This window comes from Mandrillus leucophaeus, unplaced genomic scaffold, assembly GCF_000951045.1.
Source record: "Mandrillus leucophaeus isolate KB7577 unplaced genomic scaffold, Mleu.le_1.0 Scaffold60, whole genome shotgun sequence".
Classification (NCBI taxonomy): domain Eukaryota; kingdom Metazoa; phylum Chordata; class Mammalia; order Primates; family Cercopithecidae; genus Mandrillus; species Mandrillus leucophaeus.
In genome coordinates, this window is record NW_012106475.1 from 4,701,698 (window position 1) to 4,717,509 (window position 15,812).

Below are 15,812 nucleotides of genomic sequence, written 5' to 3' on the forward strand. Positions count from 1 at the left end.
CCCTTAACCACAAAGGAGAAAGGTGATTTATGCAAACATACAGCACATAATAAAAATTCTACTTTCCTAAACTTTATTAAAGAAAAAAGCAATGGTGGTAAATCTCTAGAACATACCCAATTTTCTGGGCTTCCTCCCCCGAGAATGTGACATTTTGATTTCCAAACATGCCGGAAGTGTATGGTTCCCAATTGTACTAAGCAGGTGAGAAGCTGAAGTCCTAAAGTGTTCATCTTCCAACTTTTCCCAGTCTGTGGTCTGTCTTTGGATCAGCAATAATTGCCTGAACAGCTACTATGGCTTCATTGATTTTTGTCTGTAGCTCTCTGAGCTCTTCTATGTGCAGCAATCGCAGAATTTGAGCAGCTTCATTAAGAACTGCATCTGTTTTATGAGAAAAGAACACTGCTTCAATACACAATTTTTATATTTAAGGCCATTTACTTCCCCCTCAAGTATTCAGTCTCTAAAATATAGTTTGAATTTAAAATCACTTACCTCCTGTATCAAAACCAAGAATATGTTTGTCTAAAGCAACAGGCAAGCCCTTTTAAAAAAAAAAAAGACAAAATGAGAGTATTTATGGTTAAGAACAGCATCCTTTTCTCATCTGAAACTGAAAACCACCTAGCTATTCTGGTGTCTTAACTCTTTTAGCTGCATGGGTAAGGGAACTAAGAATTTTGTTTATATTTGCCTTGTGATTAGCGAGTTTTCCCTATTTCAACCGGTCAGGGGATAAAAGTTAGCTTTAAATGTACCAGGAAGCTCTACAGCTCATCCAATCCTTTAGACCAGGCATACAAAACAATATATCCTTATTGCAGCAGTGCCTTGTCATTACTGCTGTGGAAGGCGAGTTGAGCGGGGCTGTTACTGTCTTATTTTGGTAACTGTAAGCAACAGTATAAAGGGCAAAAATAGTACCTTATATTCCATTTCTGAGCACATTAATTTGTCTTTACAAATTGTACAAACCTATCTAAAATATGTATTTTTTCAGCCAGCACAGTGTTTACCAAGATTTAGGTATAATTTAACTTTCAAGAATTGACTTGAAAGTTACTTTGAAACAGTCTAGGAAAATGAAAAACTAAACCACTTAGCACCTATGGACATACTAAAGATGGTGACTATGATGATGCCATTCTGTGGTGCCAAACTTCACAGAAACAAATCTCTAAAATGAGGACAGGCAGTCTGTACTTCCTGCTGATTATATAATATCATTGCCAAGAAAAACACACACTACCTATACTTTCAATGTTACAACCTGTTACTATTCAAATGCTTTAGTTGCTGCTCAATTCTTGCCTTATCTAGTAATGTAAATCTACCTAGGCTCTATCTGTTTTAAAACAGCTAATAGATTAACTGTGAAGAAACCAATGGGTATGAAAGCACAAGTGAACAAAATTAAAGAGCAGAATTATACTGAGTGGCTTTATATGTTCATCTAGTACCAGAGGCTCCATTTTTTTTCCCTTTGTCTGCCAACAGGCCACCAAGCTACCCCTGAAAACTACCAGATGCCTCAAATACTAGTTATAAATGGTTACAAGTACACTAAACTATAAGAACTCCACTAAATTGTTATAGGTTGGTATCTTTTGAGATGACACCAAAATTAAAATGTGGAGCATTAAAAATAAAACTAAATTTTACTTTACAAACAAGAGCAAAGAGATTTGGCTAAGCCTTACGCTGCTTTCCAAAGCAGACATAGTTTTGTTGAATGAATGAATGAATGAATGAATGAATGACTTTATTACGCCAGAACAATTTACTGTCTGTTCTATAATGTGGTGAAATAAGCTGATCTTTAATCCAACTTCCAGTGGCCCGATTCATATATAACGAGCTAATAAGAACTTTTAAAAGAAAATTGTGTCTTTCAGAGATGCTGCCCTGGCATTAGTAACCTTTTAACACTGCTGGGCCTGCCAAAGGGGCTGGAAGACAAAAGACATTGGGAGACGGGGGAGGGGTGCAGGGAGGACAAACAACATAGTTGTGCCCAAGGCATTCACTACAACTACAATCACTGCTGCAGGAGGGAGGTGTTATCAGATGCTGCTGCTGACCTGAGGACAGTCTCTCTACCGCTGCACAGCCAATGAAACTTTAGGCATATAGGGATTTCTGATATAATATAAAAATATTCCATATTTTCTCTTGAACGGGAAGGTAGTCATGGGATATAGCTTTCTCAGCCTACAAGGTAGGACTGAAAGATACCATTTCAGTCTCCTGTACCTTGAACCTTACACTCCAACAGAACCCCCTGTCCCTTCACTTGGGCAGATTGACAAGCTCATGCAGACATCCACACATGGACCCTTCTCCCCACCTACCATAAGAGCACAGGCTCTCACATCAGACTGCCTGAGCTCAATCACTTACCAACTAGGTGACCTTAGCCAAATTACTTTCTCATGTTTTATGCCAGGAAATTGAATAAAACAATTTCCTCTGAAGAAATAAAAGCAAGGATAGAATTTATATGGAAAAAGAAAAGTAATTTGTAGTGAGGTGTGTTCCTTCTTCTCCAGCATGAGTCAAAATAATCCAGTAAGTTTCATAAGGGTAAATCCTTTTAATTAAACTTCAACAGGCCACAGACATAATTTGTGGACTGTGAATGAGCTACTTGTAGCTTTTTTAAGATACAAAGTGAGGAACTTCAGTGAAGTTTGATTTTTCACTAAAAGAGGACCCCCTAGGCACTGAATACATTCAATTTGCTTTAGGAAGCACTGAAGTAAGCTATCCTTTAAGTTGTTCCAATGTAGAATGGATATCTTAAACAGATACATGCAAAGTTTAAATCATGGCAATACCAGAAGAAATGTTCATTAACAACTTATTTAGGATTTATAGAAACATACCTCTTTTGTTTGATTTGCCTTAGCAACTGCATCCTGTGTCAGGCGCTCCTGAACCAAAATTCGAATTGCCTAAGAAACCCAAAAATATTTTTACTTTTTATAGGCTGTGTGCCTGTCATCCTTTACTTCTATGAGCCCAGAGAAGAAGGATGCTAAGTTTCATGAAGTTAGAATTACCTAAGTTTATTAATAAACTCTCCAATAAATTAAAAATTTAAAAAAAAATCAACCACTAATATAATGTAACCTTTCACGTTTCTAGTATTTTAATAATGTCGAGTGGTGCCTGCAACAATTAAAACCATTTTTTGAATAGGTAATTCACGTGCCTGGTAAAAAACAACTTTAAATACAGCAAGATACATGGTAAAAAGTAGGTCTCCTTCCTACCCCTGAGCCTTGCGATCCCCTACAGATTCCTTACCCTCGCTAAAAGTGTCAAATGACAAGCATGCTTAGCACGAATACACATTTTTGGCACAAAGGGTAGCAAATCATACATACTGTCTTACACTTTGCTTTTATCACTTCACTCTAGTAAAATATTTTCATACCTTTCAAAGGAAACCATTGGTGGTTTTCATCACCAAGGCACTTCATTATGGTAGGCATGCATGCAAACATCCATACACACTTAAAAATCAAATTTTAAAAAATGGAATTTTAATTAGGGAGATGACAATTACAACTCAAAAATCAGTGTGAAAACTTAAACTATAATTTTTAAATAAAAAACCAAATGTTATCTTTGAAAAAGAGAATTCAAACAATGTTTAACAGTGATTGCAGACGTTATTAAATAGTCTGGGGCCAGTTAATATACTGATTCTTGTACTTGGCAAATGTACTAAGATGTTTTCTATATTATGTTACTGTTTCAGTGCCTCTTAAAATAACTCAAAAGGGACAAATGTGCAGCTAGGACTAGAATTTTATAGCATTTTATTGTAGTTGATTTATACTTTATCCCCTTGGGTTTTGTGTCTAACAAAAGCACCCCAAATAAGCTATGCATTGTCTGACTCTCCTCTCGCTTTATGATTAAAACTGACATGATCACTATAGAACAGTTCCAAAGAAATTTACATAATTGTCAGAATAAAGAACAAGCCTTTGAAATAGCTAAATTTCACTAAAAACATTTTTGTCTTTTGGCATGCAATCTGGATTGAGAAAATCCAAGTTAACATTCAGATTCAGTATAGAAAATTGTAATAACTTAGGAATACAATAGTCTTGTTAAAACTGACATTTAATACATAAAAATCTAAAAAGCATGGTAAGTTATGGCTTAATCTCTTGGGTACAGTGAAATGTAATTATTCAACTTATCACAAAGTAGTTTACATGCACAAGGTCTAGTTAAAAGCTTTTAATCTCTTGTAAAATCAGTAATAATTTCTAAAATAATTTCCAAGTCTGGTATCTTAAGTACCACTCCCTTGATCCACACCACTGTACTTTCACGATTACTAGGAATAAATCTTCTGAAGTTTATGATTTCTCTCAGAAACAAGAGACCTCTTTCAGATTACTGGGATCCCTGAAGTATAGTTATGAACTGAGTGGCCTATCTAGCACTGGGGACAGAAAGATTCATTTCTCAAAGAGATTCTGGGGTTATATATTTTTGACCAAATTCACCATTACTCATTTGGCATTTTCTACCATCTTAACAAATGCGGACCATAAATCATTAAAAAGACTAACTAAACAGAAGTAGGATAATGTGGGAAAAACAATGGACCACAGGGTTACAGTGCTTAAAATCCTGGCTCTGTCATTTTTTGTGTCATCTTAGACATTGAGTCTCAGTTTCTTCATATGATACACATTTTTAAAAAGATATTAGCAGCTGTCTCTAGGATTGCTGGCAGGATTGAATGAGAACATCTTTGCAAAGGATTTAGCATAGTGCAGGCAGAAAACAGACAATCCAAATCAGATAAAACCATGAAATCTGCTTTATGTCTCATATTCTTCTGTGTATTTTAGTCATTCAACCATAATTTTAATATCAAGAATTAATATTTAGAAAACACATTTTTCTATGTGCACAGTTTCTGTCAAGAATCAAGAACATGAAGCTGACCTTAAGCATTACCAGGTAATCATCATGACGCTGAATCTGAAGCAGGTTAGCCAAAGCCATCACACCAGCCTTAAAATCAGGATTATTTACTATAAAAGATTAAAAACAAACAAAAACTTACAACTCTGCAAACGTATAATTAAGACGTATTTGTGAATATACAAAAACAGTTTTAACTTTTCGGTAACAACAAATCTCTTAGTTTTTAAAACTGCTACTCACAAGAGAAAAAACAAAGCCCTGTAGATTATCAACAATTAAATTGGTAGGATAAAACGGTTTTCCTATTACTATATGAGACGGTCCCCAACTTAGGATGGTTAGATTTGTAATTTTTTGACCTTACAATGAGTTCAGTGGGATGTAACCCTAGTGCAAGATGAGGAAAATCTGAACTTACAGTGGTTCCAGCTACAATTTTTCAACTTTACAATGGGTCTTTTGACTTACGGTATTTTTGACTTTGCAACATGATCTCATCCTAAGTCAAGAAGTATCTGTATTTCATCAGCCAAACTGAATAATCCAATAAATGAGTAATTTAACTCACATTATATTTGTCCTGTAACTTTTTCTGCAAGGCTAAATTATGCAGCATTTTTAATTAACATTTATTCCCAAGGCCATTAATTTTAGTACATAGATCCCCTCAATGGATAGTTTTCCCAAAACCTTCTCTCTAAGCAGCGGCTCTGGAGTGTCCAAGAGGCTCACTCATTCAAAAGGGTTACCTCTTAAATTATAGGTCACAATGAATAGGGCAGTGAACAAATATTTTACATATCCTAATTTAGGTAATTAGATTCTTCATACTTTTAAAAAGGGAAATTACTAAAAGACATCCGGGACTTAAAACAATGGAAAATTTTACCACTTGTCTCATAGTCATTGGATTAAAAGAAATTTATATATTCAAAAAGGCAAACAATGACCCCCATGATTATACAAATCAAAACTCCAAATTACTAGAAGCAAATCAAATTAACATTCAGATATTCAAATGCAAGGGGAAGGAGAAAGCACATTATAAAAACATTATAGAGAATAAAATGTCAACATAAATGCTGTCTGCATGGATCCTTCTTAATTTACTAAAACCAGGTAAACGTGGACTTCATTCTTCAAAGTAAAAAACATTTAAGAAACCAAAAATGTTGATGTTCAATGTTATGCATTTATATACTCACCATCCAAATTGATCAATGGTTCTGCATTTTTAGTTGCATTGTCAGCAGTTTTTGAATTATCAGGTACTAAATCCTTGTATTTTTCAGCTATAAAAATAGGCAAAAATATAACTTGTAGAACTGCAACTCAAGGTAAAATGACTACTGCTATTTACCAAATTTAACTGAGCCAAACTGATTACAGGTTGAGTATCCCTTATTGGAAATGCCAATAATTTCCAATTTTTAATTTTTTCAGACTTTGGATTATCTGCATACATAAAATGGGTTATCCTGGGGATAGGACCAAAGTCTAAACACAAAATTCATTTTTATGTTCAATGTGCAACCTATACACATAGCCTGAAGGTAATTTCATACAATATTTTTAATAATTTTGTGCATGAAACAAAGTTTGTGTTAAGTGCTTATGTGTGGAAATTTCTACTTGTGTCCTCATGTCGGTGCTCAAAAAGTTTTAGATTTTGGAGCATTTAGGATTTCAGATTTTCGGATTAGGGATGCTTAACCTGTATAAGTATAAAACAACTCATTCAATCAAACTTAATTTTTGCTATAGAAAATGTAAAAAGACAATGTAACTATCTTTGTGATTAAGCTAAAGCAATTACTGGACTATGTGACACAAATATCTTTTCATTAACATTCCTAAAGGCAATCATTTCAAACATGTAAATTTTAGGAAGGTAAAAATCTGCTTTTACAGCTTCCTCTGAAATCTGGGGTAGAAGAATGGGAGAAGGGTTAAGTATAGGTTATGTAAGATTAAATACAAACTCATTAAAAAGTACGCTTGCCCCCATCTTCCCTTGAATGCTGTATATAAAATCCAAAAACCTTGCTTTCCAAAAACAAATACATCAAATACACCATCATATACAAACCTCCAACTTATTTCATGGAAACTTGATATTCAGAATTCCAAAGGTAGATTTTATTATTTTCATTTGAAAAATACTTAAAAGGAATTCAAAAATAACACTTATTAATAATTCACTAAACAATGTTCAAAATGGCATCTTAGGCTATAGAGTGCTTACATGATCTGTTAATGAAACGAGGAAAAAATAAAAGCATAAAATTTAAGTGAGAGTTAAAAAGGCTTCCACTGGCCAAATCTGGAGCAGTATATAAACAGCAAAGTACATGATGACAGAAAGGATTATAATCCATTGAATAAAATAAGAATCTATGTATCTACACTGATTTAAACAAACAAGTAAATTACAGATGGGAAAACTTACAAGAGAAAGCCAACAAATAAATGTAGAAAAAAATGATGAAATTAGAAAAACACCTCTTTGTCGATGATGAACACAATAAATGATGCAGGCAAGAATCATCATATGGTTGCTAAAACTAGTGGGGGAAATTTGAGGAACAAAAACGTAATTGATATAGTCTCAAAGTACCTCCCCACAAGATATATTTATTACAAAGAGGAAAACAGTAACTTTACACTGGAGAAACCGTAACCCAGTGATCAAAGCAACATAACTAGTAAAGGCACATATCACTACCACCTATCTCCTAATATGATGCACTAAAAAGAACACATGACTTCTGTATTATTCCTAACAAAAATATAAACCCCAGATCTAATGAGGAAACATCATATAAATCCAAATGAGGGACACTCTACAAAAATGTCAGGGTCATGAAGCACAAATAAAGATAGGAACTGTTCCAGATTTTAATATACTAAAAGAGATGTAAAAACTAAATGCAGTGCATAATCCAGGATTGTTCTGGGTTGTTTTTTTCTGTTGAGAGAATTGGGGGTTTGGTAAAACGTGAATAAATAATAGTAGTATATCAAAGATAGCTTCCTGATTTTGATCACTGTACTGTGGTTATATAAGACAAAGTTGTTTTTAGGAAATGTGTTTTAAAGTGTTTAAGAGTAAAAAGGAATCATCTACAACTTACTATCAAATGGTTTAGAAAAAAATGATGTGTGTGTATCTGTGTAGACAGAAGGATGAAGCAAATGAGGTAAAATGTTACATTTGTGGACTTGAGGTATATGAAAATCTTTGTACTATTTTGTAATTTTTCTACACATCTGAAATTATATATTTAAAAAATTTCAGTTATTAATCATGTTGACAAGCTACCAGAAGGCTTCAAAAAGTAGTAGAGCACAAACAATAAAAACTCACAATGGTTTCAGCAAATTTTAAAATAAGTAACTTGAAAGTCAAGGAGGCAACATATCAATGTAAAACCACAAAAGAACATCAGCGCCTCCTACTGATTGGAGACAGTATTATATGACCAATTTTTCATGTCTGTTTTTGCAATTCTGAATTTTAATAAATGAAACTTGTTTTCTAGCTTAGACTTTTAATACACTTTTGATACCATTCACCTTCAACTATATGTTGACTGCCTTTTTCAATATTGAAAAATTTACATTTCACACACAAGCTTTTATTCACTAAAAGAACATGCTATTACTGAGAAATAAATGTACTTAAGTCAACTGTAGGTATACATGACCATATGCATCTACCATTGAAAGTTAACAGGTTATAAAAATGGAACAAATAGAATAAAACATAATCTCAGATGTAAGAATTTGGGAATAACTGAAAAACACTTTTGATAAGCTACAAATTGGCTCATATACAGTTCCCACCAATCCAGAGCAGGGTAGATAAAAAGACCTTGTTAAACGCCCTAAAATGTATACTACACTAAAGCCACAAGGCTTATGAATACATGTATTTTCCAAAATAAGAAAAACAAGTTTTTTTTAATGGAAAACTTGTTACTAAATGGAAAAGTAAATGAAGTCTCAAATTGAGCTTTCCTTAAGATTTTTGCCATAAGGCTTCTGAAATTTAAGTATGAGGCACCAGCAAAAAACTGGCTGATGCTCCAAATCAGTGTATGTAAACACTCACATATATTGCATTTGCCACATAATTACTGAAATTGATAAGCACTTGTTGTGTGCAAGAAACTATGTCAGGTACTGTGACAGACACAATATTGACCTGTACCCCCCAAGATGTCCATGTCCCTATCCAGAACCTGTGTATGTGTTACCTTACATGGCAAGATTTGCAAATATGATAAAATTAAGAATCTTGAGATGGGGGATTATCCTGGATTATCCAGGTAGGCTCAGGAGGATCAGAGTCAGAGACAAAGTTATGAAAATGGAAGCAGAGTCAGACAGAGACTGGAAAATGCTATGCTGCTAGACTTGAAGATGGAAGAAGAGGCCAGAGTCAAGGAATTCGGGCAGCCTCTAGAAGGTAAAAAAGCAAAAAAACAGATTCCCCCAAGAGCCTCCAAAAGGAACCCACCTTGCTGACAACTTGACATGAACCAAGTGGGACTTATGTTAGCCTTCTCATTCTAAAATAATAAATTGTGTTTTTAGTCACTGAATTTGTAGTAATTTGCTACAGCATCAATTGGAAGCTAACAGAGGTACCATGCAGGAATCAAAGCTGAATATCAGCTTACAAATTACTGGGACGAATAAGACATAGAAACAAAATGGAAAGTGGTTAATGACTTAAAAGGTATAGAGTTAAAAGCTATGGAAGTTCAGAGGGAAATTATACTGCTGCTAAGACATACGACAGCATATGAGAGGGATCTTAAAAAGATGGGTAGGATTTAGATGTGTAGAGATAGAATGAAACGGTATATTAGCCAAGTGATAAGTTTGAACAAAGAAACGGAAGGGGAAAAGGGATATAAACAGGAAACAGTATTCTAATTTAGCTGGGATATCAAGATGTGAATACTGGCTGGATATCAGTCATCAATAACTACCAGGCTAAGGAGCTTAAAATTCTTTTTATAGAAAATGGGGAATTAGTGTTTATGAATATGTATGATGTTTATTAATATGAATAAGTAACTAGAACTGTTCTTTGGAAACAAGGAGCAAGTGGCATCCTAAAATAGATTTACGTTTCAGAAAGTTAGCTTGGTTGGCTATGCAGTTAAGAACAGAAGGTGACACTAATGGGAGGTATTACAATACTCCTGGCAGAAAGTGACAAGAGCCAGAATTAGGATTATGCCAATGGAAATGAAGATACAACAAACATAAGAAAAGGTCAGTGTAGGCGGGATGAAAGGAAAGGGATAAGCCAAGATATAAAAAGGCTTCCAAAGTAAATAATTAAGAGGACTATAACTAACCGAAAAACACAAAATGCAGAGGATGCAGATAAGATAATCAAATCTTGCATTCAGATGCTGGCGGGCCTTTCAAAATGAAATGGTCTAAAATGAAATGGTCTAATAAGAGAAAAGGCAAGTGTAAAGAAAAATTGTTTTTACTACAGGTACTAATATTCAGAAGCTTCCAACCATAGAAGTATCTATGATAAGACAGTAAACATAAGTAACATATTCTGGCCTATAGAGTATTAACGTATATTGGCATCAGACATGTTTCAGACTTTTGAGAAATTACCTGCTGCAACAATGCTTCAAAGTCCCATCAATTCTGGGACACTAACAACAATTTAATTTGAAAGGCTAAGGTGCAGACCATATTATCAAAGTAGTGTTACTCTGTGAGAAGACAATTAGCCTTCTCCAGAGGGCACCATTTCCAGATTCTAAAAGAAATATATAAACACCAATGAAAGACAATAAAAGTGCTTTTAACTTGTGACAAGAATGATCCAAAGGTAAAATAGTATTAGACAAAACAAACTGCTAAGTTCCCTACATTTTCACACCCCCTTTCCCATCCTTCCTCTCTCTTTAAAAGACACATTCCCCACAAAACGTACCATTATCTCCATATTCAAGTCTAACAGCTAAACCAAGAAGCCAGTCAATAGCTTCTTGTCGATCTTGAATCTTGAAAGGACAGTTAACATCTCTGAGATACTGTGAGGGAGAAGAAAAAAAAAAATCACCAGTTTCATTATTACCATAAAGTCATAGAAAAAAGAATGGGAGAGTTGAAAGAGACCTTTAGTTTGGATCCCTAACAATTTTTAAATAACATTTATATTACTACATTTTGATGCACTTATATAACCCAACAGAAGGGAACATTTAAGTGTACCATCTTAAAAAGAAAAAAATAGAATACGAGAACTTCCTCATTTTATAGATGAGAAAGCTGAGGCCTAGAGATTGACACTTGCCAAGGGTTACAGAACTTACACCCGGGACTAGAATCAAAGCTTTCTGATTCCTAGTCTCAATATACATACAGCAATTAACTAAAAAAGATAACTCTAAAAAGGATATGCAATAAATCATTATCTAAATCTTAACTTTCATGTTATGGAAATGCCACTCAAAAGAGTAGCCATGTAACATACATGTAGGGTGTAACCAAGTAATTTAAATAAATGTCAGAAGCTGTATATTCAAATAAATGTTGCATATAATAGTATTATAGGCAACATTAATTATATGTAATACAACATTGCAATGGCACAATCTTGGCTCACTGCAACCTCTGCCTCGCGGGTTCAAATGATTCTCCTGGCTCAGCCTCCTAAGCAGCTGGGATTACACATATGCCCCACCACGCCTGGGTAATTTTGTGTTTTTAGTAGAGACAGGGTTTCGCCATGTTGGCCAGGCTGGTCTCGAACTTCTGACCTCAGGTGATCCACCCGTCTTGGCTTCCCAAACTGCTGGGATTATAGGCATGAGCCACCATGCCCAGCCTGGAAAATTTTTTATATTCTCTAAATACCTTTCTACATGTAGAATTCTGTATTGTCTTGTACATATGAATAGACCATAAAATGTAATATAAACAAACATAAAATCCTAAAAATATATTTCGAAGTTTTAAGAAGTTTACTGAAAATTTTAAAAATATTTCCTAAGAGCAAAGGAATACAGTAGTATTAATAGTAGCAGTATAGAGGCTTGGTAGTAATAAGCTTATGACACTTGCTATGCGCCAGGGACTTCTGTGAACAGTTACTCATTAAAAACAAAGCCACATTTGTGAGAGAGGTACCATTGTTACCCTCACTTATTGGTGAGAAAATTGAGACACGGAAAGGTTAACAACACTGATGTAATTTATACAATCCCTAATTTATAAAATCACTGATTCCACGAAGAAAGTACCTAATCACACTGCTCTAGCAAATGAAAAACAGCCTTTTTCAAGAAAAATATCTCACTCATCAAATATAACTGATAAAAATGTTTAATGTAAGTAATGACACTGTAAACGGATTTTTATTCTGAGAATTCTTTTTTATGCAAAAGTGTTACTAAAACGAAATCAATGGGAAAATGATTTAGGAACAAAAATATGATATACCAGAGATCTTTTAAGGACTATTTCTCTAGTATACAACAAGGGATATCTGTTTACATTAAATATAAGCATAAACATGACAGTCTTAGTTTTCAAGCATGTCAATGATATCTTTTTTTGAGACAAGGTGTCACTCTGTCACCCAGGCTGGAGCACAGTGGTGCAGCGCCTCGGCCTCCCGATTAGCTAACATTACAAGTGTGTGCCAGCACACCCAGTTAACTTTCTATTTTCCTGTAGAGACAGGGTTTCGTCAGGTTGCCCAGGCTGGTGTCAGAACTCCTGGGCTCCAATGATCTGCCACCTCAGCCTCCCAAAGTGCTGGAATTATAGGTGTTAGCCACCACACCTGGCCAATATCTTCTTTTAATGTAAGAAATAGCACTGTATTATTGCTACGTTTTCAGTTTGACAAAAATTCTGATTTGGGCCATAAAGAAAAAGTGAAATATTTACATCATTATTTATTTAAGAAACTTCATGTTTCTAGAGAAAACTATTTCTATCTAATAATGAATGCCTGGTAGGAAGACATAAAATGATTTGCTCTAAAAGCAAAAGATGCATCTAACAAAAAAGCGAAATCCCTGAAATCCAGCTTTCCTAACACTGATCATTATCACTTTTATCTTAAAAGAAGAAAGTAATTTTACACTCATCTTCATATGATTTTCAGACAAGGTCTCTGTACTTTTACTTTACTTCCTAATTCATTACCTTTTCAAAGAACTTGGGCCAGTCACTGCTGTGGATGTTTCTTAAATTACCTCTGTCTTCAATCTTGTAGTGTCTGATTTTCTGGTCTTCAAGCCAAACAATGAAGTTTCTAAATTCTGTTTCATCTGCAATAAAAAACATCACATAAAATAACTAGAAGCACTATATAAAATACCTCCTTCTCAGGTACATGTTCAGATATATGTTCTTGTGGAATTTTCTTAACCTCAAAATACTAAATTAATTAAACCAAAAGAGGGAGTTGAAAGTACAGACTCTGGAGTTGAAAGTACAGATTAACAATGATCTGTTCAAATCCTGGCCTGAATTCAAATTCTGGGTCCAGATACTTACTGGTTGTGTGAACTTGGGATAATCACCCACATTTTCTGTGCCTCAGATTGTTCAGCTACAAAATGAGGCTGCTAACAGAACTTACCTATAGAATTATGAAGATTAAAAGAAGTTGTTTTATTTAAGAAGTTTCTTAAATAAAATAAATACGGATAAAAACAGTGCCTGGCACATAGTTTTGCTATTTAAGTGTTAAATATTAATATTCCAGTTCCTTTGCAGACAGAAAGGGGAGACAGGGCAAGGTTAAATTTATAGCAAAGTAATAAAGTAAAATAAATAACAAAAGTAAAAGAAATTAAATGACAAAAAACTGTGACTACTGTTGTCATGTAATGTTAACTGCACATTAAATGCATATATTGTTTTGTTTAATCCTCCCCATACCTCTTTTGAGGTAGGTAATATCCCGTTTTACAGAAAAGAACATTGCGACTCAAAGATTCCAATTCAGAACAAGGCTCTATTTTCATCGTTACTTTGTTAAAGTAGAAAAACAACAGATTATAATTTGATATGCTTCTACAAGAGACCAACAAAACACTGACATCCTGCTTAGATATTATTTTCAATTTGTGAGTCAAATTCAAGCTTCCATTATAAGGTCTTGAGAATTATACAATGGTCTGAGTATCACAAGTTATACTTGATCACTTTCAAACTTACCAGTCTATCACAGGCCAGAACTATACAAAGGAAATGAGTAGTGGTGGGCAGTAGTTTTGTTACAGTGAGTAGCAACGTTATTACTTTTTAAAATTCTAATGCTGTAAAATCCCAAATACCTTTGTATTTACAATTCAACCTTCCCATTCATCTGCTATTAACTTTTTTTTGCAAGACCACACAACACAACTAGCCCGTTACTACACGCGCTTACTCTCCCACTGTGATCGGTCCTGACTTCATTGTGTACTGTCTCAAACTGCTCAGTGGGTTCTGACTGCTTCCACCCCTCGCACCCCTCGACCCTTTAGCTCCTGGCAGGCAGTGAGCTAGTCTTCAAGTTAGCACCTTCCTCAGCATCCAGTACCGCGCTGGCCCATAATTAGCAGGTGCTCAAGGTATCGCCTAATTACCCAGGGAACCATGGAGTTGAATAGTGAGTGAGAAAGACGAATGCTCTTCCTTTTATGTGCTGAGAAGCTAGTTACATGGTGTTTGGAGTTAAGCAAGTGCAGAAAGTAACATGCTGAGACAGAAGTAGGTGAGAGGGCTTTGAAGCCGGGAAGGGGCGGCGAAGAGCCGAGGTGCGTGGCGACCCAGAGGAGAGGGGCCCGAAGGCCGGCGGCGGAAACCAGGCCGCCGAGGGTCCCGACGGGGAGGTGGGGTGGGGGCACTGAGGCTGGGACCGCCGCCCAGGTCAGGGACACCCGGCCGGCCCGAGGCCGTCGCCTCACCTTTGCAGTTGAAGCCGGCGGGGTTGTGGTAGTCGAGAGCCGTCAACTTGCGTCGGAACATGGTCCCCGCTTCTCGCTCTGGTCCCCCGGGCCTCGGCCGGGAGAGAAGAAGCGAGGTGGAGCGGGCGGCGCAGGCACCGGCGACGCGGCGAGAGGGCGGGCTGGCGCTTGGACGCTCCGAAATGACGGCGGCCTCCGCCTATCGTAGCTTAAAAGCGGTGGCCGCCGGCAAATGCCCACCAATCGAGGCTCCGACTGGGGAGGCGGGGCCACGTCGGCGCACGACGTCGCTCAAATAAACTTTATTGTCAGCTTCCTGGTTGTACACTAGGCAGAAAACCACTGGGAAGCCACTTTCCTTTCTTTCTTGCTATGGCATGCAGAGAATAGTAGGCTTTTAGTATTCGCTGTACCTGCCGTTGGATTACAGAATTACTGTTTAGTGTTTTGAGTGCATTCATTCATTTATTACTCCTCCTACATAATAGGTGCTCTTCTAATACAAAGACGACAAAGCAAAGTCCCTGTAGTAAGATGCTTTCAGACTATTTGGGAGTGATCCACAGGTACACATACAACTGTTAATACGATGCGATCGTTCCAGACAGATATCCTCAGCCAGAGTGAAATCTGAAGCCGAGATCGTCCCTCACTCCCGTCCCTCACTCCCCTTCACCCTCGGTCACAGCATCCAGTAGGTCACCAATTCCTGCCATTCTCTCCTAACTCTCAAATCCCTCACCTCCTTCCGGACCCCACTGATACAGCCACAAATCAGACCCTCATCACTTTTGCTTACTCTAATTATCTGACTGATTTCTTAGGGCCAGTCCTGCTTTCTCCACACCATTCCCCCACACAGCAATGAGAGAGATTTTTCTAAAGCAAAAAACT

At 36.1% G+C, this 15,812-nt stretch overlaps 1 protein-coding gene across 2 annotated transcripts; it reads right to left on the reverse strand.

Moving 5' to 3' along the window:
• Positions 1-56: 56 nt before the first annotated feature.
• On the reverse strand, positions 57-15,172 carry LOC105553605 (chromosome unknown open reading frame, human C14orf166). 2 transcript variants are annotated; one of them, XM_011999725.1, is made up of 8 exons: positions 14,919-15,172; positions 13,165-13,289; positions 10,940-11,039; positions 6,168-6,254; positions 4,981-5,069; positions 2,889-2,957; positions 499-547; positions 57-384 (listed from the first exon to the last, which is right to left on the reverse strand). In XM_011999725.1, the coding sequence occupies exons 1-8, from the start codon at positions 14,977-14,979 to the stop codon at positions 230-232; spliced, it is 735 nt and encodes a 244-aa protein (XP_011855115.1). In that variant the 5' UTR covers positions 14,980-15,172; the 3' UTR covers positions 57-229. The 2 variants fall into 2 exon arrangements, with proteins under 2 accessions (XP_011855115.1, XP_011855116.1); XM_011999726.1 differs by having other exon boundaries at positions 59-384; positions 495-547.
• Positions 15,173-15,812: the final 640 nt, after the last annotated feature.